The sequence below is a fragment of the Telopea speciosissima genome, chromosome 3 (assembly GCF_018873765.1).
Source record: "Telopea speciosissima isolate NSW1024214 ecotype Mountain lineage chromosome 3, Tspe_v1, whole genome shotgun sequence".
NCBI lineage: Eukaryota > Viridiplantae > Streptophyta > Magnoliopsida > Proteales > Proteaceae > Telopea > Telopea speciosissima.
The window spans coordinates 17,295,042-17,322,272 of record NC_057918.1 but is presented as its reverse complement, the minus strand read 5'-3'; the positions used below and the strand labels follow the sequence as shown (position 1 = coordinate 17,322,272).

The 27,231-nt window shown below is 39.3% G+C and overlaps 3 protein-coding genes across 3 annotated transcripts; 1 reads left to right on the top strand and 2 right to left on the bottom strand.

Moving 5' to 3' along the window:
* Positions 1-1,455: 1,455 nt before the first annotated feature.
* On the top strand, positions 1,456-4,424 carry LOC122655548 (probable inactive receptor kinase RLK902). Its single transcript, XM_043849742.1, has 2 exons — positions 1,456-2,891; positions 3,631-4,424. Exons 1-2 carry the CDS (start codon positions 1,565-1,567, stop codon positions 4,266-4,268), a joined length of 1,965 nt encoding a protein of 654 aa, XP_043705677.1. The 5' UTR covers positions 1,456-1,564; the 3' UTR covers positions 4,269-4,424.
* A 9,500-nt stretch (positions 4,425-13,924) lies between these two features.
* Positions 13,925-19,380, bottom strand: LOC122654906 (probable serine/threonine protein kinase IREH1). Its single transcript, XM_043849168.1, has 7 exons — positions 19,326-19,380; positions 18,803-18,943; positions 18,574-18,643; positions 14,812-15,076; positions 14,510-14,587; positions 14,106-14,294; positions 13,925-14,004 (listed from the first exon to the last, which is right to left on the bottom strand). The coding sequence occupies exons 1-6, from the start codon at positions 19,378-19,380 to the stop codon at positions 14,178-14,180; spliced, it is 726 nt and encodes a 241-aa protein (XP_043705103.1). The 3' UTR covers positions 13,925-14,004; positions 14,106-14,177.
* An 857-nt stretch (positions 19,381-20,237) lies between these two features.
* LOC122654090 (pentatricopeptide repeat-containing protein At1g20230-like) lies at positions 20,238-22,701 on the bottom strand. The gene is made up of 2 exons (XM_043848068.1): positions 20,399-22,701; positions 20,238-20,367 (listed from the first exon to the last, which is right to left on the bottom strand). The coding sequence occupies exon 1, from the start codon at positions 22,508-22,510 to the stop codon at positions 20,441-20,443; it is 2,070 nt and encodes a 689-aa protein (XP_043704003.1). The 5' UTR covers positions 22,511-22,701; the 3' UTR covers positions 20,238-20,367; positions 20,399-20,440.
* Positions 22,702-27,231: the final 4,530 nt, after the last annotated feature.

The window sequence follows — 27,231 nt, the reverse complement described above, 5'->3', positions numbered from 1 at the left end:
TAAAACTTCCAGTTTGGTTCTACGAAAAAAAATAAAATAAAATTCCAGTTTGGTTACAAATTTATAAAAAAAAAAAAAAAAAAGGGAAATTTACATGTACCTCCCTAATGCAAGGTCTAATTACAGATCCACCTATGAATTACACATAAACCCTTCATAGGATAAAGATATGCTCTTCACCCACAATCCATCGTTTAGGGTTTGAATACTCTAAAAACATCTATGTGCAAGAACATCTGTCATTCATCTTCCCTGCGTAAAAACACTTGCAACTCATCTTCTACGTCGTCGATGACCTGGTGGTAAGCTTTGAGAAGCTAAGCATCCTCTTGCGCTCACAACAAGATTGTACACTAATTTACCCTCTTCAAATGCAACTCATCCCTGAAGGAGTGATGATTTAGCGACAGCCCCATTCATCTCAACCTACAACTCTTCATCCAAAGATATCTTTCTAAGATAAAACTCATAAAAAATTTACATGTTTTCTTAGAGGTACGAAGGTTGAATTTTTGCTCACATCAGATCCTCCCATTAGAGTTATGAGAAAGGATGGAATCATTACTGCAGCTCCTAAAGCCAAGATGTAATGCTGAAAACCCCGAGCAATTGCTTCCCCCATCTCAAACACACACATACATGAACACAAGACAATTGTTAACAACATAGCAGAGTAAGGAGAAAGATGAATGGAAGTACCCCAAGAAGGGTTAGAATCTCAAGTTGAAGTTTAGAGAAAACTAATTTAAATGTGTTTGGTTGGATAGGATTGAAGAGAGTCCCTGATTGTGGAGTTGTTCTCGTTGCCTCTTGGTCATTTGGCTTTAGTCCTTTAAGTTGGAGGAAGACGGGGTACCCAGTTTTATTGTTGAAGATTATAGGCGAAACGCAAATTAGTTAATACACCATTCTAATTAGAGGGGGGGCGTAACCTCGAGTTAAGCTGGCAACCTTAGATCTTGTACGTATACAATGGCAAGTGCATTTTGGTTTCGGTGGAAATGAATATTTTCCACAATTTAGAGGACAACAGAGGAGCATTTGCATTGACAATGCTAACGAAAGAGGGAAACAGACCTGAACTTGGAAAGATCCATCATGGATGTTCAGAGGAAACCAAGAGATACCCAAATAGATTATGAGGTGTAGTAGCAGCAACAGGTAAAGGGTAATTTGATCAACAAATGAACAATTCTAATGTTTTCAATCACAGGTTGATAGAGTGGGTTTACTTATTAATTATTTTGAAAAGCAGCCAAGCAGGTGAGATATACATAAATATTTAAAACTCACAGGAAAATCTGTAATTAGGCTTTACCACAGGGGAGTTACGTGTAAATTTCCCAAAAATTAAATGTTATTTGTAACTCACATTTCACTCTCTGGTAGATTAAAATTACTAAAAACTCTACACGACAAGGGTTTTTTATAACGCTAAGCGGAGCTCTCTCTAAGTTCTCTCTCACTCTCAGCGTGGACTGTGTGAAAGAGGAGGGGGAGAAATGGTGGTCATGAAAACTGCTGTTTAAGGAGAGAGAGTGGTTGTGGCTTTGCGAAAACGCCAATGGCGTTGTCTCATTGTCTGGTTTTTCTCTGTTTACTGGTTTTGCTTCCTCTCGGAAAACCAGATCTTGCGTCGGAAAAGGCAGCACTTCTAGCATTCAAAGCCGCCGTCGGCAAGTATATTCCGTGGAACCAGAGCTCACCGACACCATGCACATGGCAGGGTGTACAGTGTGCGAACAACAGCGTTACCGTCATTCGCCTCCCCGGCTCTGCACTTACCGGTGAAATCCCGACCGGTATCTTTGGCAACCTCAGCCACCTCCGCACCCTTAGCCTCCGTTTCAACGCTCTCTCCGGTCAACTCCCGTCGGATCTCGCCGCCTGTACTGACCTCCGGAATCTCTACTTGCAGGGTAACCATTTCTCCGGTGAGATCCCTAACTTCTTGTTCGGTCTCTACAACCTCGTTCGCCTGAACCTCGCCCAGAATAACTTTGCTGGAGAGATCTCGCCGGATTTCAACAACCTTACCAGGTTGGGGACTCTTTATTTGGAGAACAATCAACTCAATGGTTCGTTACCGAATCTACCACAAATCAAGAGTCTTGTCCAGTTCAATGTCTCGTATAATCACTTGAACGGTTCAATTCCGTCAAGCCTAAGTGGAAAGAGTGCCAATGCGTTCCTCGGGAATTCACTTTGTGGCGGTCCGCTCCTTGCTTGTCCTGGCCAGGCACCGCCGCCCATGAGTAGGGTGGACGGTGGCGGCAGCGGTAGTGGAAAGAAGTTATCGGGAGGAGCAATTGCAGGGATTGCGATTGGATCCGTGATTGGGTTTTTGTTGATTCTTCTCATTATGTTCATTTTGTGCCGGAAGAAGAGTAGTGGAAAGACGAGATCGGTAGACATTGCTTCAGTTAAGCAGGGGCCTGAAGTAGAGATGCCGGGTGAGAAGAGAGAAAATGGTAGTTTTAGTAGCAGTGCTGTTCCCTCTGCAGCTGCTGCGGCAACAGCCGCAACCACGACAGTGGCAACAGCTTCGAAGGTGGACATGAACGGTAGTGGGAATAAGAAGCTTATTTTCTTTGGAAATGCTCCTAGGGTTTTCGATCTGGAGGATCTTTTGAGGGCTTCGGCCGAGGTTTTGGGGAAGGGAACGTTTGGCACGGCGTACAAGGCGGTTTTGGAGACGGGAACGGTTCTGGCTGTTAAGAGGCTCAAGGACGTAACCATTTCGGAGAGGGAATTCAGGGAGAAGATTGAAACTGTTGGATCCATGGATCACGAAAACTTGGTCCCGCTCAGGGCTTACTATTACAGCAAAGACGAGAAGCTCCTTGTCTACGATTACATGGCTATGGGTAGTCTTTCTGCACTATTGCATGGTGAGACTTTCCTCCTTCTTCTTTTCATTACCTTACTGCATCTTGCTCTGCTTTTAGTGTTTTTTAGTTCTGATTTTAGTTCCCTTTTTTTAGTTGTGGTTTTCATTTTTAATGATCTCTGCGAGATGTTTGTTTATTGTGCCTCATTTTTCTTTTATATGATTTTTTTATTTCCCCCTGTGCTAATTTTAAATTTTCTGCTCAAATTGTTTAATTGAGATTGTTCTGTGTGCCTACATTACGTAAAAATCTGCTAGAAGCTCAGAGATCCTGGCCCCCCTAAGTTTTGCGATAACTTATCTAGTTTGAATTTACCACACTTTACTGCTTGAATATTATCCTCCATCCATGCCTAGAATTTTTGCGGTTTTCTTGGCTAATGGATCTTTTGTTTTTTCTCAGTATACATTCTTTTGGATTGTATTACCAATGGAAACTTTAGTTGTTTCTGCTCTAGCTTCATTGTTGCTTCCGGTATTACTATGCTCTTGATGTATGCTGTGTAATTGCATGCTATTCCTCATTCATCTGCAACCTTCACTCAATTGAGTTTGAAACAAATTGATTCAAGTCAGACCCTTAGAACTTGTCTCAACCGTGTTAAATGGGAAGAAACCCCTCAAACAGTGATAGAAAAACGGAAAATGAACTTATGAGAGCAGAGTCAGTGTGTGCCTGCCTGATTACAATTTTTCTGTTTTTTTTATATTTTAAATTCTCTTTTCTCTCACAACTACAGGAAACAGAGGAGCAGGTAGGACTCCATTGAATTGGGTTACCAGGTCTGGCATTGCTCTTGGAGCTGCCCGTGGTATTGAGTATCTCCATGCGAGGGGATCCAGCATCTCGCATGGCAACATCAAGTCGTCCAATATCCTCCTCACCAAATCCTATGATGGCCGTGTATCTGACTTTGGTCTTGCACACCTTGTTGGCCCTACTTCCACCCCAAATCGTGTTGCAGGATACCGAGCACCTGAGGTGACGGATGCCCGTAAGGTATCACAAAAGGCAGATGTCTACAGCTTCGGTGTCCTTCTGTTGGAACTGTTGACAGGGAAGCCTCCAACGCATGCCCTCATGAATGAAGACGGAGTTGATCTACCAAGGTGGGTACAGTCGGTAGTGCGAGAGGAGTGGACATCAGAGGTGTTTGACCTTGAGCTCCTGAGGAACCAGAATGTGGAGGAAGAGATGGTTCAGCTCCTACAGCTTGCAATAGATTGTTGTGCTCAGTATCCCGACAAGCGACCATCAATGGTTGAGGTGACCCGGCGGATTGAAGAGCTTCGACGTTCCAGCATTGGCCAAGAAGAGGATCTGCAGCCTGATCTGGTTGACGAATTGGATGTTGGATCAGCCTGGCAAACCAACTGAGTTGGATTGGGCCAACCACATCCCTCACTTCTGCACTGAAGAGAGGATCATTTGCTATGCCCATTTTAAGCATGTTTAATTTGGGTTTTTTGGTGGTTTCATTGAATCAAGGTTTCGGATGGGCTTAATTCTTCTCATTAAGAATCGACTGGGCATTTTTTTTTTCATTCCCCACTGGATAGTGGCAGCCTTTTTTTCATTAGTTTTACCTTCATATATTTACATGATGGGTGGAGGAAGGTGGGTTAATCGTTTCTTTCTTTCTTTTTTCCTCACATGTTTCTCTTATGTAACTGTGTATTGTTAGTTCTTCATGGTGGGTTGGGGTTCGGGATGGTGTTGCTGTAATTACATTGGTTTTCACTTTTGAAGCAACTTCTCATTTGTTGAGGTTGAAATGTTTCGTTCTTTGCAAGTTTAGCTTTTGGTTTTTTGTTTTCAATCTCTCTCTCTCCAAAATAAGATATGAAACTTGCCCAGGCTATATCACATTTTGGTTACCTTACCTGAGCTAAATTAGGAAAAGGGTTAAAGAATGCTACCTGGGAGCATACGTAGTGCTTCCCCTGCGCCCAGAGCCCTAGACACGGGCAAGCAAAATGGCTGTCACGCTCTCATGGAAAAGTGGAATTTCTTAGGGGTGTGGTGGTCATTTTGCCCACCTATGTGTCTGAGCATAGAGATAGCACATCACACATGCCCAGGTAGCGTTCTCTTTTCCCGGAAGATAATTCATCTTCTTGGGCTTGGCGACATCAATGAAGACATTGCCCAGGAACCGCTAAGGGCATTAAGATGGTCTTCAGCCTTGAAGTCAGTAGTTTTCTGGCCTGCATTGTTGTGGTTGGAATTGACTACCGCTCTATAATTGGTGTCATACCTCAAATTATAAGACTCAGGAGTCGAGGGAAGTTATGACCCGAGTTAATACACAAGGCAATACTGAATTTGTATACTTCATAAAGAAGGAACTATCTATTCATAGATTATTAGATTATGATTTCTTATTATCTTACTGGTATGGTTCTCTTTCCTTCTTTTGTAGTTTAAACTATAAGCAATAATACAAAATAAAATTTCAACATATGATAAAATCACATCATTTCCTAAACATCCAACCATCACAATTTCAAGATCATTTTTCCATGTGCCAATACAAAACACAGAATATGTTGGTGTACTTCCAAGTGAAGGCATGTGGGAATAAATTGTCCCTTTAAATTGGAAGAAATAGACTCTTTTTCTCATTGATTTGTTTTAAAAATTAAATAGCAACATAGAATTGGAGATGGAGTGATGTCTTTTATCTTTACATGTTTTTCTAGGCTGAGCCACTCACCGTCATCTTAGACTTTAATTTTTCAATACTTAATTTTGTCATTTGACCAACTCCAATCACGATAAAACCTGACATGTGAGTAAGAGAAGATTCTACGATCCACCTATCCACAAAATCACAACCCTATCTTTCTTGCCAGATGATAGAACCAAGGCCCGCTTGAAGAACCCAATCCACACCGACACGCATAAAGACATCGCCCTCATAGTATATAATATAGATTAAAAAATCCCATCACATAGGTTCAAATTCAACTCGCTTGTCTGCTTGACTGGTTTCTCACTGTAGGCTGATGGGAAGGGAGTTAGCAGACAGAGATAAGATTAGGTCGTTTGAGGTTTTGGAATGTAAGGCTGAAAGAATTGAGAAGTCCCACATAGAGAGGTCATAATCAGTGGCCAGTGAAAAGGATTATAAAGAATCAAAGAAGGGTTTGGAGTAGGAGTTGTGAGGTAGCATGCATTTCGGCTTAGCTTTGATTACTTGTCCAATGCTGTTGTCCCCAATCCCTTTCATATTACGCCATTGGAATTTGAATCTGAAAGGCAAAGATTGCTTATCCTTGAGGTTATCTTGGCTTGGATTTTTTCATGGTCCCAATATTTAGCCAATTCACATTTTGTGTTTGAATTGCTTGTGGAACATGCCATTCCCCAATCTGTAGTTAATTCAAATTTTCTGTGTAAACTGGTCCGGTTCAATTTAAATTGACGGTTTTAATCTGAAACCAAAACCAAATTGAACCAAAAGAAATACCATTTTTCAAATCCAGAATCGATCTGAATTTTAACGATTTTTTTTTTTTTTTTTTGGTTCTAAATTGACAAACTTAGGCCCTAGATAAATGAGATATTTCTAAGATAGGTCACATGTCAAATTTAATAGACTATTTCGAACAAATATTCCTTTTCAACGTATGGTATATGTTGAAAACCAATTTTCAAGTGTTCTCTTGTAAATGCAAATTGTTGTGGATCCCTAACCTTTTTCGTTGTTGAGTATTTTACCCAAAAAGACTATTTATGGCAAAAAAAATTTCACACAAGCCCGCTTAGAGAGGTTAACAAAAAAGATCACTTATTTTTGTCTAAGTGGTGGGTGATATGGCATTTCTAAAACCTTTGTTTTACCACTTGACCAATTCCTCTCAGACTTAAACCAGACACGTGAGCAGAACAAGTTTTAAGTATCCTTTTGTACCCACTGATATTAATTGATATATATTGTATCTTTAAAATACTTATTTGATACGGTATCAATACAACATCTAAAAAAATTTGTATCAATTGTATCAGGTCAATACGTGACCTGATATAGTGATATGGTATTATACCTATTGATACACTTGATGGAATATCTCTTACAAACTATAGAACACAATTCGTGACTCCAAAGCACTTACATAGAGTTCCTATAAGACATGTTAATCTTTTTTTTTTTGGCAAAATCAACTCGATTCCTTGTCTCTGTGGAAAAATGTGCTCTAATAGTGTTGTTTTCATCATCTTTTAGGATTAAAAAGTCTGCAATCAGAGGATAGAAACCAAATTTACAAACAAAGTGTTGATTTAATCTATCAAAACTTTTGAATTTTTTTATCATTATTGATTTTCAATGTTTTTTTTTTTTTTTTTTAAAACAATAGATCACTAGATTAGTAAAAAAACAACTTAAAATGATTGCATTAAACTAGATTTTTTTTGCAATGATGTGTACATTTAAATCCTAAAATTGACAAATTTTTTGGTATTAGTACATGCAAGAAATTTCATCTTTCATACACAATCAATTGAATGCACTAGCCTCGTCATACTTTGTTCTCCTTTTTATACATGATATATTATATGGGAGAAAAAGCACTGCCTAGCTGTATGCGGTGTGCAGCCCCTGCGCTCCAGACACAGGGCCTTGGGAAATGAATGTTCCACCTTCAAGAATTTTCACCTTTCCATGGGGGCACGTCGGTCACTTCGCGTGTTACTTGTGTCTGAACGCAGCACGCGACCAAGTACCGCTCGCTTTCCCATATTATATATATTACCTATTTATAGTATTTAATGCCTCAAAACCGTATTTGAAATATACTCTAAGCATTTTCATATGTTTCTTGACTATTTTCATACCTATGGATGCCCCCTAGCAGCACAATCGAGATGTGTGCGGCATAGCTCAGCCGCTGGATGCCCCCTAGTAGCACCCTGGGCGTTGGGATCCTTGAAGACGATCCTAATCTGTCAAAGTGAACCCCATTGTTTATTAAGTGAGAAATGTATAATGAAATTTGTATAAAAGCCTATTCACTATATTGTGGTTCTCACATGTTTTTTTATCGACATCATCTATCGTTTGATAAAATGCTCTCTCAGATGCTCTATTAGGAACCATCATAGGTTCCATTAGGAACTTGTTTCGTGCTTCTTCATTTCAATTTACTTTAACAAACAGGGGCTTAGTCACTACTGTCGTGGTCTGATTGTCATAAACTCATACTGAGAAGGATCTCTTTTTGTTCCTTTCTTACAGATTCTTTATCTTCCGGATAAGTCCTTTTCTTAAAGATGAGATGTCCCACTTGTGTTGTTGAGCACTTGGGAGTTGGGCCTAGTGCCTACGCTCATGCCATTAAAGGAAGAAGCTTCCAAGGATTTCACTTGAAAGAGATAAGTCCCAAAATACAAGAATAACTCCCTTCCATAAAAACTTTCCTTTTGTCACTAAAAAGAGCCAAGTCTCAACTACAAGAATAACTCCACGACAGTCTTTCAAGAACACCCAAACCCTTAAAGAGTTCAGGGTATGAGTTTGTATCTAGTTATTTTTTTAGCATTAGTTTTGGCACAATAATTGTAATAATAGTCTTAGTTTTGATCTGCCTTCGGCATATTTTATATTAGAAGGGAAAAAGAATGCTATCTGGTCACATTCAGTGTGCGACCCCTACACCTAGACATAAGATCACGCAAAATGATCATCGTGTTCCATGGAAAGCCGTAAAATCTTGAGGGCGAGCCAGTTATTTTGCATGGCCCTGAGTGCTGAGACTACGTACCGCAATGACCAGATAGTGTTCTCTTTCTCATATTAATAAGTCAAAACTTGAGCATGGGTACTGCTTATTCATTTTTCAGGTTAATTTTTAGGATAAAATTAGACCAAGATCCAATGAAATAGAGTCACCAATTTGGTGGACTCAATTTGTGACATGACTTCTTCCATTTTAGAAACTTTGATTTAGTAATGCAATCTGATTAACCTATGAATAAGTGTGTGTTTAGATGCAGCCCACATCTTCCATTTTAGAAACTTTGATTTAGTAATGCAATCTGATTAACCTATGAATAAGTGTGTGTTTAGATGCAGCCCACAGGATAAGGTCATAGTTGTCACGACATCTAAGGCAATCCAAGGTGTTGGATGGGGACTTTATGCAAGACGACACCAATAGGGCGACCAAGCCGACAATAATAATTGGATTATAGGAGCATGCATCTCACTATCTCACATAGAGGACACAAGATTTTTTTTCAATAGCCAAAATCATCGGGCATGGTTCCCCCTACTTTTATTTATAAATTGGGAAAATGTTCTATGTGTGGTTGGGAGGCACATGCCTCGCTCAGACACAGTGGGAAGCGAAATGACCGTCATGTCCCCATGAAAGGTGAAAATTTCACCCCCAAGATGCCAATGCATGCTCTCATTGGCCGTTGCACATATGTGGCCCCTGCGCTTCCCCACAGAGAATACTCTCCCTTACAAATTTGGAAACATTAATACATGTTTAGTAACTCTCCATGTATTGAGATATCCTTGACAACTAAGAACAACAAATTAGAAAGTGTACAAAATAGAAAATCCCCAAATTAGAAACAACTCCTAACAGAAAACAGAAACTTGCTTGCTAAGAAAGCCTCCACAGAGTATTCCAGCAGCATATAAATATCTTCTAATCACACCTATGGCCCCAAACCATGGCCACGCATGAGATAAGTTCCAGTTCTGTTCTATACCAGAACCTATTCTTGAACCTGGTACAAAACAGAACTAGATCCAGGTCGAAAATCAGTTAGCACAGGTTCGTTCTCCACCAACGGTACGGTTGCCTTGAACCGCAATTCATCATTACTTTATATAATGTATTATTTTCTATTATTCCTGATCCGATTTCATATTCTTTAAACTCTTCGATATAAAAAATTGATGTTATCATCTGCAGGGAGCTTGACTCTTCGATCTCCATTCCAGTCTTACCCTTGCTTGAAGGAGAGGCTGTTATCATGCTTTTAAGAATTTGGAATCGATTCGGATCGGACTTGATCGTGATAATGAGATAATCTCAATTGCCACCGATCTGACATGGTTAATTCACACCTAAATCCCTAGAAATTCTCTATTTTTAGATCTGAGGATCGATTATAGGGTTCTTGAGCACCGATTCAGAACGATTTTGATCCAATCCGGATCAGAATCGCCAATTGTCGTCATGTTTTAAAATCCTGCTGTTTCTTGACTTACCACTTGATCACAATGAAGCAACCTTACTATTATCATTGCATGAATACCTTTAAAATCTTTCGATTCCTATTATATTGTTGAGCTTCAGCATTGATTTAGAGTTAGCTCACCCGTCAATCCTGCCATTGCTTTCTCTTTGTTCCTATTAATATCTTGCTCAGAACTGAATTTAAAACCTTTTCGTTCGAAGAAAATGAAAAACGAAAACAAAATAGAAAACTTTATAGGGCTGGTCCTTGGAGGCAATGACGGAGATCGAGGAGTCATGCTACCTGCATATGATGTTGTCATTCCTTGATCAGATTTAGGATCGAAATGCCCTTTAATGAGATGCATAAGTGGGTTGATTCCGGAAGGGCTGTTAAGAGATAGTAGGGCCAAAGGTACGTTAACATAGGTAATCTTATCGAACCATGTAAATCTTTGTATTCGATTATATGATTGTTTATTTACGATTTTTTTTTTTTTTTTTTGCATCATTTTGGGTTCACGCATAAACAATAAGAGCTCGTCACATGGCATCCCTTCTCTTCTTATATCCTTTTTGTCAATAATTTTCTTTATTTTTTTTATTGAACATAATTTTTACGTGTCTCGAGGAGGTCTAGTAAGTGAGTGCATACATATTGGTATTGTTTACATGAATGTTTAATTTTAGAAGTTGATTCGTATTTATCCAATTGCACCATTGGGGATGTCTGCAATCTTGAAGAATGGGACCAATGGCATGACTCAACCTAACTGATTCTTCCAGTTTGTTTGTGGTACAAATATGTTTTTCTCTCTTTTTTATATATTATTAGAATATTTCCAACACAAATATTTTCAAGAATGGTAAAAAGGTCAAGTTTCTCAAAAAGCAAAATTATTGTAAACCAATAGTGGCATAAAGTTCCATGAACTCCTAATGCAATAATTCCTCTTAGAATCAAACGATTGCAACCCGATTCAGCACTGCCATTATAAAGTAATGTTAGCATTGCTCCATCAGTCTCAGCCGTTGAATTATTATCATTTAATCTGGAACGTACATTTTATTAAACACATTATCTGTTCTTTACCTATATAGCTGGTGAACTTTTCATTTCTTTCTTTTTTGTACATGGATAGAGAGCATTCTACCCTTGATAGAGTGGAATGACAAAAATACCCTTACTTTAAAAAATTAAAATAAAAAAAAATAAAAAAACCAAAACCTGCAACCCATCTTCCCCAAATCGATTGGGGAAGATGAGTTGCAGGTATCCTTCAACCCCCATTTTCCTTCCTTCGTCGATTTCTTCCAAACTTCCTTTTCTTCTTCTTCCCTGTGTTCTCAGATGGGTTGCAGGTTGGAAATATTTTTAGAATAAACTTTAGACTGTTGTTGTAGTGTAGTGGGAATTCTTCTTTCCCAGATCGTTTGCTTTAACCAAAACCCAGCAAATTTTTAGTTGTGGCTCCTAGTTCCAGTGCATGAAAAATAACAGAATGGACACAGTCGCAGCTGTGACCGTAAGTGAGGTTTTTGACTCCCCAAAGCTAACTAGTATGAATTCGATCTGAAATCTTGTGGGCGATTTTAACTCGGCTTTGGAAATGGGAACACAGGTTACATCACGTTGTATTTTGATTGACTCATGTTCGAAATTCTGATTCGATAAGCTGATCAATTCAAAATGAAGTCGATGGATCGGAATGGGAGAGGGTCAATCCAAATCCAATTTCATTCTGTTAAACCCTAGTTTTATCTTGTAAACCAAAGCCACGCAATCTCGTATGACAAATTAACAAGTATTTATGATGTCTTGTACACCACTTAACATTGGATTATGTTTGCCTTCATCTACGATATATTGAGAATCTCTGCAGCTCCAAAGTCAAGAAGCCACAAAACAGGCGGATGTTTACCACTTTGGGTTCACCTCATGGATATATACAAATCATAATCGGATAGAAAATAAGCCGATTCAAATCGAATCAGCTATGCCCGATCCCAATTCCTGCTGTTTTGGAGCATATGATCCAATCTGAGTTTCAAAGGTTCTATCAGAATGTGAACGATTTCAGATCTTCGTGATGGGGAGGTTTAAAACCCTAGATTTCTCCCGAGCCGCCTCCGGAGTCTAGAAGAGGCATAAATGCTGGGCACATATGATTTCAAGGGATGATTGCAAATGGGTTCAATCAAAGGGGTTTGCAGGGATGATTGCAAATGGGTTGAAGGATACCTGCAACTCATCTTCCCCAATTGATTTGCGGAAGATGGGTTGCAGGTTTTTTTTTATTTTTATTTTTTTAAAGTAAGGGCATTTTTGTCATTCCACTCAATATTGATTCCTAGTCGAACCGTATCAGTGGGTTGGTACGGACAAGGGTGAAAATGTTAAAAAAAAAAATCTAATTTTTGAATAAAAAAAAAGGGTAAACCTAATTGATAAATCGATTTAGATCGGTATCGGTTGAGACCGATATCGATTCCGGGTCGATCTTGTATCAGTGGGTCAGTATAGACAAGGGTAAAAATATATTAAAAAAAATAAGTAACTTTTTTGAAGAACATAGGTTAACCTAACCGATGCAGTCCGATAAATACCGTCCCGGATCGGTATCGGTGGAGATGGAGATTGATATGTATTAGATTGCAAATACCGATATCAATTCCCAGCCGAACCCGTATCGGTGGGTTGGTACGGACAAAGGTGAAACTGTAAAAAAAAAAAATCTAACTTTTGAACAAAAAAAAAGGGTAAACTTAACTGATAGATCGATTTAGATCAGTATCGGTTGAAACTGATATCGATTCCGGGTCGACGTTATATCGGTGGATTAGAGGAAGGGAAAGGGATTTGGGGAACCGTGTATGAAAAAGAAAAGAGAGATGTTTGAAAGAGATGAAAATTTCACCGTCTATGGGTAAAGAACAGGTAATGTGTTTAATAAAATAAATGTTCCAGATTAAATGATAGTAATTCAACGGTTCGGATTGATGAAGTACTGCTAACATTTTAAAGTAATGGCAGCGCTGCGACCTTTTGGCCTTCTTTTTTTACCATTATCTACGGTGTGAATTACCTCACAGGCTCACACTCAACAATCAAATTACTACACCCCTGACGCAGTTAAGGCAATAGTACTCGTAGATCAGTTTGACCACCACCGAGAGAGAGCGCTCGTAGATCAGCTCAACAACCCTGAAAAAATGCTTTATGATCAGCTCCATCTTCCCCAAAAGTTACAAGACAAGAAGGAATAACCGATCAATAGGAGAACATATCAAATCTCAAAATCCAGATTTCTGATCCAAGAGATGGCACTAACTGACTGCATCAATTGTCTTATCATCGCCCAGTGAAGTATTTATAGCAGCTAATAGTGTTTTGCCTTGCATGCAAGGCAGCATGTCAACGCACGGTAGAGCTAGCGAGCTAGGCGATCTGGTTTACATGGAAAGTTTTTGGAGATTTTTGTGTCAATGGATTTATGGTAGCAAAAACCCTTTGGAAAAATAGTTTGACAAGGTATAAACCATATAATTAAAAGAAAGAGGGTTGGGCTTTCCTGGAGCTAGCGGCTGTGTCCAATGAAGTGGGTGGAAAGGGGACGGTAAGGAGTCATTTCCATAAGGGTGGGTGAGAGACAGACTCAGGCTGGAAATAGCACCAACGAACCCAGCCTTTACCCTAATTAAAAGATTGAGAAGCAATTTCAAGAATGGAAACTGGGTCAAGTTTTAAACAATGGTTTGAATAGGAAAAATTCCAATGCCGCAACACAATAAACCCTGTAGTCAAGTCAACCGTGATAAATGTCACATAGGTGCAATTGAAGCCCCAGGATATGGTGCAATAGCCTAAATCAGGAAATAGCACATCCCCACAGTTTGTCTACTCAAGCTTCTCTCTGCAAGGTGAGAATTAACCAAAAATAAATAAAAATTAGAAAACACAGTAATGAGAAGGAACAACATAACCATAGTCAAAGAACTCTGCTAAGCATCTTACATACAGGCTGTACAAAGCAACTACTGGGGTGAATGGGATCCTCAAGGTTCAAATGTTGACCAAACATCAACCCTACTTTCGTTTCTCAGCCGAGAACATCGGGTAGTTAAGCACCATAGTTTGCTGAGGGTCATCCTTCCATCCCTTTGAAAGCAAATCATAAATGATTGACGCAAGCTGGGAGAGATTCTGGGCACCAAACATAGAAAAACAGAGTTAAGGATCCATGTTGGAAGATTAGTGATAAACAAATAGAAGGCTGCATCAAAATATACCCAATGAGTCAAGGAAAAATAGGAAGCAAAAGACTGTTTTCTGGTAGTGTGCAATAGCAAAAATATAAGTTATCTTTCCAAAAGTATTATGGATAGCATTCTGTTCGTTGCCATTATGAATACACGTACCATGAATAAGAAATTACTAAATGAGTAATTGACAGATGAACTAGACTCAAACTCAGCAAGACCTCCGCATTCATCTCCCTGTTCCATATATCAACGTTGCCACTGAAAAGGTTAATCCCACAGAATAATGCTGATGACAGTGAGTATGATAATAAGCTGACAAAATAAAGGAAAAAGAAAAAAGAAAGTCCAATGAGGGCCCTTCATCATATATTTCCTATGAGGTTGTAGAATTAAATAAACCTACTTAGGTTTGTCCCTTCTGAATGCTGTAAGGTAAATCAAATTTTAAAGGTGGATACCTGTTCATCCTGGCGATTGCTTTGGCAGCTGCTGCTGCCACTCAAGCTACCACTGTCACTAGAATCATCAAATTCGCTGGGTGAATAAGCACAGTCCTCTGAAGTATTCCAGGAGTATTGGCTTGTGAAGATGCTTGTATCAAGTGTGATCTCTGAACCCGGAACAAATGCAGCCTGTGATAGATGCAGAAATTCAGATGACTTTATCAATTTAAGCCAAATGTCATTACCACAGCAGTATAAAACTTGATAGAAGAAATTCAGCCTGCGATAGATTCACATTGAATCTATTGTGGTTCAGCTCTCTTCTTCCCCCATCGTTCTCTCTCTCTCCTCTCTCTTCACAATCACAGGTACTGGTTTCAAGTCCTGGAATATTTTGAAAATTTGGTTCAGGGTTTCTTCTCTTTTTTTTTAGCAAGGAAAGCTTTATTACTGAGAAAAAATTAGTATACACCATCAAATAAGGAAAAGGCGACTATTTCACCCACCACAACAGAATCAAGAAACAGCCATACTGACCACAATCTACAAAGAAGGCTTTTCGCCATACAACATAAAAGGTCTAACCAACCCCTGCTTGGCTAATCATCGCCTTCCTGATTCACCACTCTCACATCCAACTGAATAAGCCATTCAGCCAGGTTGCAAGAGTTCGAAGATATCTACTGAGATGAGAGTACTGCCATGGATCATTATCAGCACATCTCATCCAGATAATAACATTAGCTAAATCTGCTTCCACTATAATCTGATTAAGATTTATGGATATGGCGCTCCAACCCCTCATTGGGAGACAACATTTCAGCTCTGGGGAATCACCACCTCTAATTTCTCCCAAATAAGCTCATACTAAAGGTCCATCCCAAGATCTGAAAAGACCACCAATGCCTCAAGGACCTGGTTTCCTAGAGAGAAAACATCAAGGTTCAACTCCACCAGTCCTTATGGTGGAGCCTGACATATAGGAACAACTTTGGTCCTCCTTGTTCTAGAATATATCAAAGAACTCCAATCTCTAGAGATGAGTAATTCTGGAAGACATCCAAATAGATCATTTACTGCTGCCCATAAGCTACTTGTAATCTTGTCAATCACCACCCTCTCTTAGAGAATCTGTCCTCGATCTACAGTTTCTCTCCTCCCAAAAACGCCAGACTGCGAAAAAAACTCCCTTCCATAAAACTTTCCTCTCCCACTAAAAAGAGCTAGGTCCCAAATACAAGAATAACTCCATGAAAATCTTTCAAGAACAACCAAGCCATTTGGAAAACCTCAAGAGTTCACGGTATCAATATGTGTCTACTGATTTTTTTAAGCATTAGTTTTTGTAGTCATAGTCATTATTTTGATCTGCCTTTGTTATACTTTATATATGGGCGGAGGTTGGGCATGCAGCTAGCTTTCCTGGAGCTAGCGGCTCAACCAATGGGGGACTGGGATGGGAGGGCCAGGGGGGACTCTTTCATGGGGGGGAGGAGAGAGGCAGAGACAGTGCTGGGCACAGCACTAGCGTGCCCAGCCTTTACCCATTTTATACAAAATAGTCAAAAGTTGAGCTTGGGTACTACTTATTCATTTTCAGGGTAAAAAAATTAACCATCTAGCATGGTTCCGGTGACATTTAAAAGGTTACCATGTTACTTTTGGCTTCACAATTAGATCAAGATCCAATGAATTAGAGTTAACAATTTGGTGGACTTATGGTTAAAATACCAGAGGGTGTCAGTTTGTGACATGATTTCTTCCATTTTAGAAGTTATGCTAAAGTTAGTAATGCAGTCTGATTAACCTAAGAGTAGGTTCAGACACAGGCCACAGGATCGGATCATAGTTATCACAGCGTATAGGCAACTCAAGGCGTTGGAGGGGGCCTGGATGCAAGGCAACACCAACAAGGCGTCCGCCTAGGCGACCAAGGCATCACCTGTCATCTACAACTATGGATAGGATTGCAGTGACAGGTTAGGAAACCAGATTATAGTGAATCTTAACTCAAAATCCAGAGTTCTGATCGAAACCAAAAGCTGGTCGAATGTAGCTTATAACCTATAGAAACAAAACTTAAAAAATCAGGAAGATTCAATGGACAGAAAATAGCATCTTAGATGATTCACAAAATAGAGAGTAAGAGAAATCCCGATAACTTTAGATCAGCAAAACTGCTGGTTTCCAAATCCTGGTTGAATAGAGCTGCTGTAGAGGAGAGTAAACGGTCAAAATTTGAGCCCAGTTGGATGGTTGGATCTGCTGTTACAGCAAGTCTTTACTGAAGTCAGTGTATCACAGGCTTATTTGATCAGGGAGAAAATAGGGTCAGAACTGAGATTAAAGTAGAGAATATCAACAGCAAGATAGCCCAGAATTCTGAAATATGAAAGCCAACTTTCAGAACCAAAATACTGCAGAAAACACCACATGCATGTAACTTCAAAGTACTGGAACGCAGAAAATGGAATTTGGAACGGAGGAAGGGAAAAAAGTAGGGACGTAAATGGATAACTGAAAATCCAAATTCGATCCGCATCCGTATCGGTTCAGGGACATCCGTATTCGTTTAGAGATATCTGGAGAAAGATCCGAATACTCCGACAAAAACCCGTCGGGAAAAAATCCAAATACTTAATAATAAAAAATTAAATAAAATAATGATCTTGAGGGTTTTTGAAGATTCAACAGGTTCTAGAATATGAGGAAAAGAGCATCATGATCTAAGAGATATGGATTGAGAGTGAATTGTATCCGCTAGAGGGGAGGAAGGTCTGGGTTACACAAGGCAGAGATATAAACGGATGGTTGAAAATCCGAATTCGATCCGCATCCAAATCTATTTAGATGTATCCGTATTCGGCCAGGAAATATCCGGATCCGATCACATCCTATCCGTATTCGAGCCGATCCGATCCATTTACATCCCTAGAAAAAAAGGGATATGACCTGGCTTCACCACCTAGGGTTGCTGCTGATTCACGACAGGGGCATGCATCTCACATAAAGGACTCAATAGCCAAAATCATGGGGGCATGGTTCCCCCTACTTGTATTTATAAATTTTGAACCAGGAATACATATTTAGTAACTCTCCATGTAGTGAAATATCCTTGACAACTGAGAACAACATAATAGAAAGTGTACAAAATAGAAAGTCCCCAAAACAGGTAGGAACTAGTAAAGATCTACTAACTTAATTTAGAAACAACTCCTAAAACAAAATAGAAACTTGCAACATAACCTCCACAGAATATTCCAGCAGCATATAAAGATCTTCTAGTCATATCTATGGCCCAAACCATGGCCCATTCATGAGAAGAGTACAAGTTCTGGTCTATACCAGAACCTATTCCAGAACCTGGTACAAAACAGAAGCAGACCCAGGTTGAAATCAGTTAGCCACGTTCTGTCTCCCCCCATGGTGGCCTTGTACTGCATCAGTTAGGAGGCTACAATGGAGTCTAATTGGGAAGGCAATTGAACCAAGTGACAATCTATTCTCTCTATAATAATGTGTAGCAATTTTCTAACAGTTTAAATATTTGAGTTGAGAAAAATTAATTTCTAATGTATTCACAAATTTTGGAAGCTATTAGCCATTGGGGTAGATGCCTGAAGAATGAAGATCTCTTGACAGATTATAAGAGCCCTCTAAATAAATTTCTGTACAAGCCTACACTTTGTCACTTTCCTCACTTCTTTCTCTATATCTTTTATAATTTTCTATTATTCCTGATCTGATTTCAAAATCTTTAAATTAGAGTTAGCTCACCCGATGATCCTCATTACCTTTTCTTTGTTCCTATTAATATCTTGATCAGAACTGACTATAACCTTTTCCTCTGAAGCAAGTGAAAAACGAAAACAAAATAGAAAAGATGGTTAAGAAGAAGATACCTGTGGAAGATCTTCATGTTCAGAACATGCACCCTTTCCTGCCTATAGCAAGTCTATATGGCTGGTCATTGGAGTGAATAATGGAGATCGAGGAGTCATGCTACCTGCAGATGATGTTGTCATCCCTTGATCACATTTAGGACCAAAATGTGTTTTACACGACATCAACGGTAGACCCTTTAGGTCATCCATGAAAACAGAATCATCAGCCTTAGGAACGCAACCAAGCATTGTCCTCTGAACCCCTGCAGGACCAAGCACTAAATTTTGGAGATAGAACGTCAACTTTATTTACCATTCTGGTCATTCCATATTATCATATTTTGGCCCCTACGCCATTGTGTTGCCGGTTTTTCCGCAAAGCCCCACCATCATCAAATTTATACCAGATTTCTTCACAGCATGTCATATTGCATGTACACTTTGTAGGAACACATGGTTTAGGAAGACTGACTCCGGCCGGGCGGACCAGATGCCTAACACTTCCCCATGTTCGTAACTTGACACTTACTCAGTCTAAGCAAACAAAAGTCATATCCATTGGAGCTCATTCTCTCCCCCGAAAGGGTAAGACATTTAGGGGTCCTAGACCCTTGTCTAGGTGGTGATTCTCAAAGATTCTTTTACCACTCTCCTCTGAGAACTCATCCAGTTGTTGAGAAATGGTGATCTTCGTAGGCATTTTGCACCGACAAATACATGGAAGAAAGTGCTCTTTGTATGGACAGGTACCACCATGATTCATGGGTTAAAGTTTTCACTACAAATATTTGATACTCCTTTTGAAATGAGTTCTGTACAGCCATACAGTCAGTTTGAACTTATATCGTTAGTTTGGCATGTGGCAGTATGGACAGGTAGGAGAATGTAAGCTGATGTAGCCTATGTGCCACTTCAACATAATAGGTGGGCATGGGTGACTCATCAGATAAATACCTTGATGGGAGGCAATTATTTGATTAGAATTTATAAATAGGAGAGAGGTCCATAGCTTTGGTTTGTATCATGCATTACTCACCATCACAGATAGCTTTCAGTAAACTCAAAAGCCAGAAGACCTTAATCTCACAGCACTGCCGCTCTCTCCGTCACCATTTCTTCGCTGGATAATACAACTTGGAATTGAACAGGATGGCCAGCAATGTAGGTCCTAACGGTGGAGGTAAGTCTGCTACCTCCCTACAGTTTATTTTATATCATATTCTCAGATTCTTGTATTTCAGTTTCTGACTGAAGAGATATGCTCATCCTTCTACCAAAGAACCATGAGAATATGAAATACTGTGAAGCATTTATCAAGTGGTATTTTATCAAACGTTATGAACATTAGAGACTCGGTCATGCAACCTCCAACCATTGATGCTGAAAGAAACATGACTGCAAAGTACTTCTTCCTTATCCTGATCCAAATCTTGCAGGAAAAATCTGAACAATTCATCATATTAACCTTCAGAGTTATAGACCTGCATAGTTTCCCTGATCCAAATATTGAACGAAAAATCTGAACAACTCATCATTAAACTTCAAAGTTATAGACCTTCAAAGGAATGCAAAAGAATGGGTCATTGGAATCATCAGACCATGTCGGTGGAACCAATGAACACATCTCATCACAGAATGTATGTCATGTAGAGGATATCTTGAGAGAGATGGTTCCTTCCAGTTCCCTGCCATCCGCCAACCTGCCCCTTTCAGTGTCCAGCATCAAACAAGAATTTCAGACATCAGAATGAATTTAGATTCTACCAAAAGTCTTTACAGGAACACAACCCAGATCTAAAATGATGAAACCTCAGGGAATCCCTTACAGTAATCTGTATTCCAACAATCTTTGACATAAACTTTATGGCATTATGGCAGTCTCTGCAGATCCTCAAGTTCTTGAAAACCCTAACTGATGATCCCCCATTCAGGTTAAGTATGCCAAAAGCAACGGCAAGCCTTTCACTGTGATTGCACAGAACCTCTTCCTTCTCCTCCTGATCCACATCTTGGAGAACAAAATCTGTATCAGGCAAATACCCAGCAAGTCTCATCTTCTCCCCCATCTCATCAAGAAATCTATAGATCTGGCCACTCTGATCATTTCTCTTGTCTCCCACAACAAAAGTATAAACTCTATTTTTCACCTGAACCCAACTGCAACCTGGTACTTTTATAATTCCTTTGTCTCTCATCAATTTTCTGATCTGTGACGCGTCACCCCATAGCTTGGCATTAACAAATATGTTGGATAACAAAACATAGTTCCCTGCATTATCCGGTTCAATCTCAAACAGTCTATGTGCTGCCATCCGTCCCAACTCTATATTCTTGTACACCCTACATGCACCAAGCAATGATCCCCAAGCACTGGCTGTTGGTTCCATTGGCATTTTCTGGATTAAGTCATATGCCTCGTCTAGGTAACCTGCACGGCTGAGTATATCAACCAAACATGAATAATGATCAGCATCAGGTTCAATCAAATAGTCCTTACTCATCAAATTAAAAATCAAGCGGCCTTCCTCAACAAGTTGTGAATGGCTACAGCCAGACAAAACAGCGGTGAAAGTGACATGATTAGGCTTGACACCTGAGTCTATCATCTTTTGGAAGACCGACAGTGCATCCTTGCCACTCCCATGCATTGAGTTTGCCATGATCATGGTGTTCCAAGCAATGGTATCCCGTCTAGGCAATCTATCGAATACCCTTCGGGAAAGCTCCAAGTCACCACATTTTGCATACATGAAGATCAGAGCTGTTGCTACAGTTACATCATCCAGAATCTGATGCCTGAAGGTATAGCTATGGATCTCTTTGCCTCCCCATAAGCTTTCTAAATTTGAGCAAGCCGGCAAGACACTGGCAACTGTGATAGGATTGGGTTTGTACCCTGAATCTTGCATTTGAGCAAATACCTCAAGTGCTTGTTCATTTCGCCCATTTTGTATGCATCCACTGATCACAGCATTCCATGAGGCAGGGTTCAACTTAACCCGTGCAGTACTCATCTGGTTGAAGATACTAAGCCCCTTTTCGAAGCCTCCATTTGAGAAATGTGCTGTTAAAATCACATTCCAGGACACCGTGTCTCTGTGTGACATGTAATCAAAGACGGTCTGTGCTTGCTGCATATTCAAACAATTAGCATACATGTCCACAAGCCCACTGCTCACAAAAACATTCTCTCCCATCCCATTTCGAACAACAAAACCATGAATTTCTCTTCCAGAACGTAGTTCTTTTAAAGCAGAGCATGCTGGCAGAATGGATGACACAGTTATTGAGTTGGGTCTCATTCCGGTCAACCTCATTTCTCGAATAACTTGCAGAGCTTCCCTTGGGAGCCCACAATGAACATAACACATAGACATCGAAGTCCAGGAAATCACGTCTTTCGAGGGCAGCTCATCAAAAACTTTGCACGCACCTAATAAGAACCTACACTTCCCATACATATCGATCAACGCATTGCCCAGTACAAGATCAGAGCAGAATCCGTACCTAATTGCATCTTCGTGAACCTCTTTGGCATGGATGAGGTCTGCCGAGACCGCACAAGCCTTGATGGCAGATAATAGAACCAACTTATCAGGCTTGACGTTACTCGTCTGTAATTCAGCATAGAGCTTCAAGGATTCCTGGGGAAGACCCCGCTTTGTAAAAGCAGAAATCAAGAGTGTCCATAAACGGTTGTCTGGTTCTGGTATTTTATTGAACAATTGGCGGGCATTTCCAAGATCACCTGATTTCACATAAAGATTGACAAGTTTTTGGCTGATACTGGGAGGCAAATTGGTGTGTACCTTTGTAAGCATGAGTTTCATGGGATTTCAAAATTGAAAAACCAAATAGAACATGAATTCAGTCTACTTTTCAATTTTCTTCGCCCCTTCCCCTCGGAGGGATATTGTTTCAGATGAATTTGACGAGTAGCCCGATTCCATTAGGCGTAAACGTAAAGAAAAGGCAAGGAAGTTGAGCTTAGGCGTTGCCACTAAGATTGCCCACAAACAGCAATTCAGGAATTCAATAGGAATGACCAGTAGATTGCATTACATTTTCCCCTGCGTCTCTTCCCTGAACGTTTTTTCTGATTTTGTTTGCTTCTCTCTGTTTTCACTTCTATTAGGTATGCTTTGTAAAAGACATATTACAGTGTTCGAGTTACTGAGATTAAATTAATTAATTATAATTTTAAGGTCATGTAGGTGTCACTATGCATAGTTGCAATTTGACAAAACATAAGTTACTCCATATGATAGACAACCCCACGTACAATTTGATAAAATTTAAGATCAAAGTAAGCAAGAAAGTTGACCATACAAAATGGCATCTATTGAAATTTTAACTACTTCCTGCATTCATTTTAAGTTGAATTGTACTAATGAGATGCTTGTCTAGTCCTATATCACATGGACTAACTCATGTATTGTCATGTAGCAAATAGTGACGTGTTATACTTTACTAGGCATAATAAAGAGGAAGAAAACCCATTAAGTAAAGATATCAAGCCTCTCAAAATGGATTTTTTTTTTGGGTTTTTTACAATTACCACCCCAAAAATTTTACTATCTACCATTACCCCCCCAAAATCTTTGAAACAACTGTTACCCCCCCATGCTGCAGACTAATAACCAACTGAACCCCGCCGTTACAGACCTGTAACGGTGGGGGTTAGTTGTGATGGTTTGCCGTTTTCACGATTTTATTAGGACCAAAATACCCTTAGTAGTGAAATAAACCATTGTCACAGATTTGTTAGGACTAAAATGCCCTTACTAGTGGAATAAACCCTATTCTTCACTTTCTCTTCACCTCATCCTCTTCACTTCATCCTCTTCGTTTCAAGCTGTGCGACAAACCGGAGGAAGAAGGAGAAGCTCGGCTCGACCCTCTTCTCGGGCCACGATTTCTTCAACCGTATAGAGAGGTGTCACCGTTAAAGGAAAAAATGTAGTTGATTGCTCTCTAAGAAGGGAAGAGAGAAGTGAAACCGGAGGAAGAAGAAGAACTTATCTCAGCCCTCTTCTCAGGCCACGATTTTAGCCCTCTCTGGTTTAACTATCTCCATCGTCTCAGGTGACATTGCAATTTCCGGTGAAGTTAAGGTTGTCTTCTTCTCCTTATTTTCTCTCTTCAATCAGGGCATAATTTCACAATGTGTTGTTGTACCCTTTTGATATTTGTTGTAGATGATCTCTTGCATTAGATATTGTTTATTTTCTTCTCCTCCACCAGTTACATTTTTAATCCCATTCGTGTTCTATACACTCCAATGGAAAATTTCATTTGTGGTCTTCTATTTCGTCTCGTTCACCATGAATATTGTCTGAATATTGTCTTTTTCTCTAGATCTAACCATTGTTCCTTGAAATATTTTAGGGTTCATATCTATTGATCAAACATAACCATTGATTTAGATTTGGTCCTGATCAGACCATTGAATTGGTATATCTTGATAGTTGCCAAATTTTAAAATTTTCAAGTTACTATTTCTGGGTAAGCATTATAATAGCCTATCCAACCATTGGATCATTATCAAAATTTGAAGGTTTTAAGCCCCAACCTAGCCCTATACTCGACCAGAGTTTGGGCCTAATCCGGACTGTTGATTTCAAGTTATTACTTTTCTCCTATCCTGCTGATTCCTAACACCCTACGATTCTGCTTGTTGGGGATATTTGCTATTGTTTTATTAGTTTGTGCTCTGTGTTCTGCTGTTGTGACTGATTTGGTGCTGCTGTTATATATTCTTTAATTCAATGGGTGATTCAAAATCCCCTGTGGACTTGATGAATGTCCAAATTACTACTACTAAACACAATGGAACATTCAACTATCTTCTGTGGCCATAGGCTGTGAATGTATAAATCAATGCAAAAGGGAAATTGAAATACTTGATTTCAAAACCTCCCTTTGCCAACTCTAAAGATTATGAGTGGATGTGTGAAGATGATACTATACTTGTGTGGATGTGGAATAGTATGAATACGTCTCTTGCTTGGTTGTAGGACTTGGGGAACAAGTGGATAGTGATCTTTTTTGTCAACTCATTTAGATCCCCATGTACAAACACCCAGCTGCAAATGGGTTTCTAGAGAATGAAAAGCCAAGTAATTTCTAAAGAAATTATGGAAGTGGGTATTTGTTTGACAATTCATGAAAACATCAAATACTTCTTTGTTTAAAAAGGAAACAAAGGCTAATTAATCTATGGTTTATTCTCCTGGAATGTTTGCAGGTAAGATGTCATCTGGGAGTGTGAATACCGGCTGTGCAAGGTGGGTGAGGTTCCAAAACATGGAATGTTATTGCCGGAGGAGATCTGCTGTGAGGATTTCAGAGTCAATGGACAACCCAGATAGGCTGTATTATATTTGTTTTAACAGAGACAATGGTGGTTGCAGATTCTTCAAATGGGCAGTACCCATTGGTGAAACAAGCCAATCTGTGCATGCTAATGATGCACCAAACAATGAGGGTGAAATAGAGCAGTAGAGAAGTGAAGAGATCGGTAGTCTGAATATTAGATTGAATACTGTAGAGAAGACTGTAGCAATAATGAAGATCACAAATCAAGTAGTAATAGCTTTGATTATATTGTACTGTATTTGGAATGTAGTGATTTAAGTCTGGGAATTTCAAAGTCATTTTGTTGAAGTCTATTTTTGTTACTCTTGGGTTGTAATCATGGATGTTTATTAGTTTTGGGTTGTAATGATGCATGCTAATTATGGTTGAATATTGTAGTAAAGTAGCATCTCATCTGTCAACACTCAACAAGGTGGTTTACAAGTTGGATATTTTAGAGACCTGTCACTGTAGGTGCCAACAAAGTTCTTTTTTTTTTTTTTATTTATTTATTTTATTTTATGGTGTGGAATAGGAAAAGAGAAAAATAAACAAATAGAGAGAGAGAGAGAGGTACATGATTAACAGAGTCCTGAGATTTTTTACTGCTGTGCTGAGAGACTCATTGTCATTATTTCCCCAATGGTAAAAAAAACTGCTCCTAATCAATGAATGAGAATGGCCCAGAATATCACATTTAGTTTTAAATCTAGAGGTGCTCAAAATTCTTTAAAAAAATTTCTGAAAGAATGACAAATCCTGCGCAGCCCACAATTCTAAAAAAGTCACAATGAAATTACAAAGACCCATTGTACTTAATATTGTTACAAAAAACCTATGACCCAGCACCTTAATACCAGCCCCACCCCAAGACATATTTGTAACTTCTAAAGACATAGTTGCAGCATCTCATTGAAGTTGGCTCCTCAGCTCAAGATCACATCACCATACCTACAAGTCATGAAACAAATTCCAAGTGACCAACTATACTTAAGTAAATGTTAAATGTTTGTTTTAAACAAATCAAGTTAATTACGTTTTACACCCCATTGATAATTAGTAGGACTCATACCCATTATTGTTGTGGGTTTGTTCTTCTGAGTGTCATAATCCTCTTCCTCACCATTTGATCCCTCTTTACTGTTCTCTTCCTCTTCTGCATCACTTCCAAATTCTTCATAGTCTTCATCATAACTCTCTGAACTATCACTTAAATCATCAGATTCTCTAGCTACATAATCAGAATCTGATGTGTCATTGTTCACTTCCTGTTCCTCACCCTCAAGTACCCTGCTAGCTGATGGATTGGTTGGATCAGGTGATGGAATGATTGCATCATTACTTCCCAAATCTACAGTGGCAGTAGTAGTTGTAGTAGATCTCACAATACTAGCACTCCTACACCTACTAGACATACCAACTTCAGTAAAAGCAACCCCACTATCATGCATAACTACAGAACTCCTATTGTCAAATGTGACTCGGTTATGAGATGCATTACTTGATCTAAGAACAGCAGTCCGACTGCTATTATGCGTCACAGTAGCACCACCCTTCTGAACATTCATGTCACCATCCCTTTGAATATTTCTACCACCATCCCTTTGAGGATTACTGAGGCCACCCCTTCTTATATTAGCTTTTGGCCTAGTACTTGTAGACATATCAGTAAGGGGAACAACTGGATATGGTGCTCTAATCTCTGGTCTATTTCTTGCAGTATCACCCACAAACTTGACATGATGTCCGTTGATGGTAACATTATCAGTGTTATTACCAACTTGGACATTGTAGACATACATGTGGATACAATCAACCTGAGTACCAAGCATGTCTACCATTTTCATCACATCTTTATCTGTCTTCACTACCATATCTTTCATCTTGTCAACTGTCAAATATTTGACATTGAAGTCCACAGATCTCCCTTTGGGAATAGTACTCAAAAGTGAGTTATATATGTCAGATATCATATCTAGGTAACCATATCTTTCAACATCAATAATCTTTGTAAATGTGCCTTGAAGATAGTGGTACTATACTTCAGTTGTTGTCATCTTGAAAATTAGAGACTGTTTGGTTACATGGTATATGGATTTTATAGAAAAGTGGGAGAAGCATCACATTAGTCAAGAACAGTCATTAAAATTCAAGTTTGACAAATTACATCCAAGTATCAATATTATTAGATAAA

Coding starts and splice junctions, on each gene's coding strand:
- LOC122655548 (XM_043849742.1), top strand. CDS start 1,565: ATGGCGTTGTCTCATTGTCTGGTTTTTCTCTGTTTACTGGTTTTGCTT. Junction 2,892..3,630: donor TCTTTCTGCACTATTGCATG/GTGAGACTTTCC, acceptor TCACAACTACAG/GAAACAGAGGAGCAGGTAGG.
- LOC122654906 (XM_043849168.1), bottom strand. CDS start 19,380: ATGCCTACGAAGATCACCATTTCTCAACAACTGGATGAGTTCTCAGAG. Junction 18,644..18,802: donor GATGACAACATCATCTGCAG/GTAGCATGACTC, acceptor CACTTGCTTCAG/AGGAAAAGGTTATAGTCAGT. Junction 14,588..14,811: donor GCAATCGCCAGGATGAACAG/GTATCCACCTTT, acceptor TATATGGAACAG/GGAGATGAATGCGGAGGTCT.
- LOC122654090 (XM_043848068.1), bottom strand. CDS start 22,510: ATGAAACTCATGCTTACAAAGGTACACACCAATTTGCCTCCCAGTATC.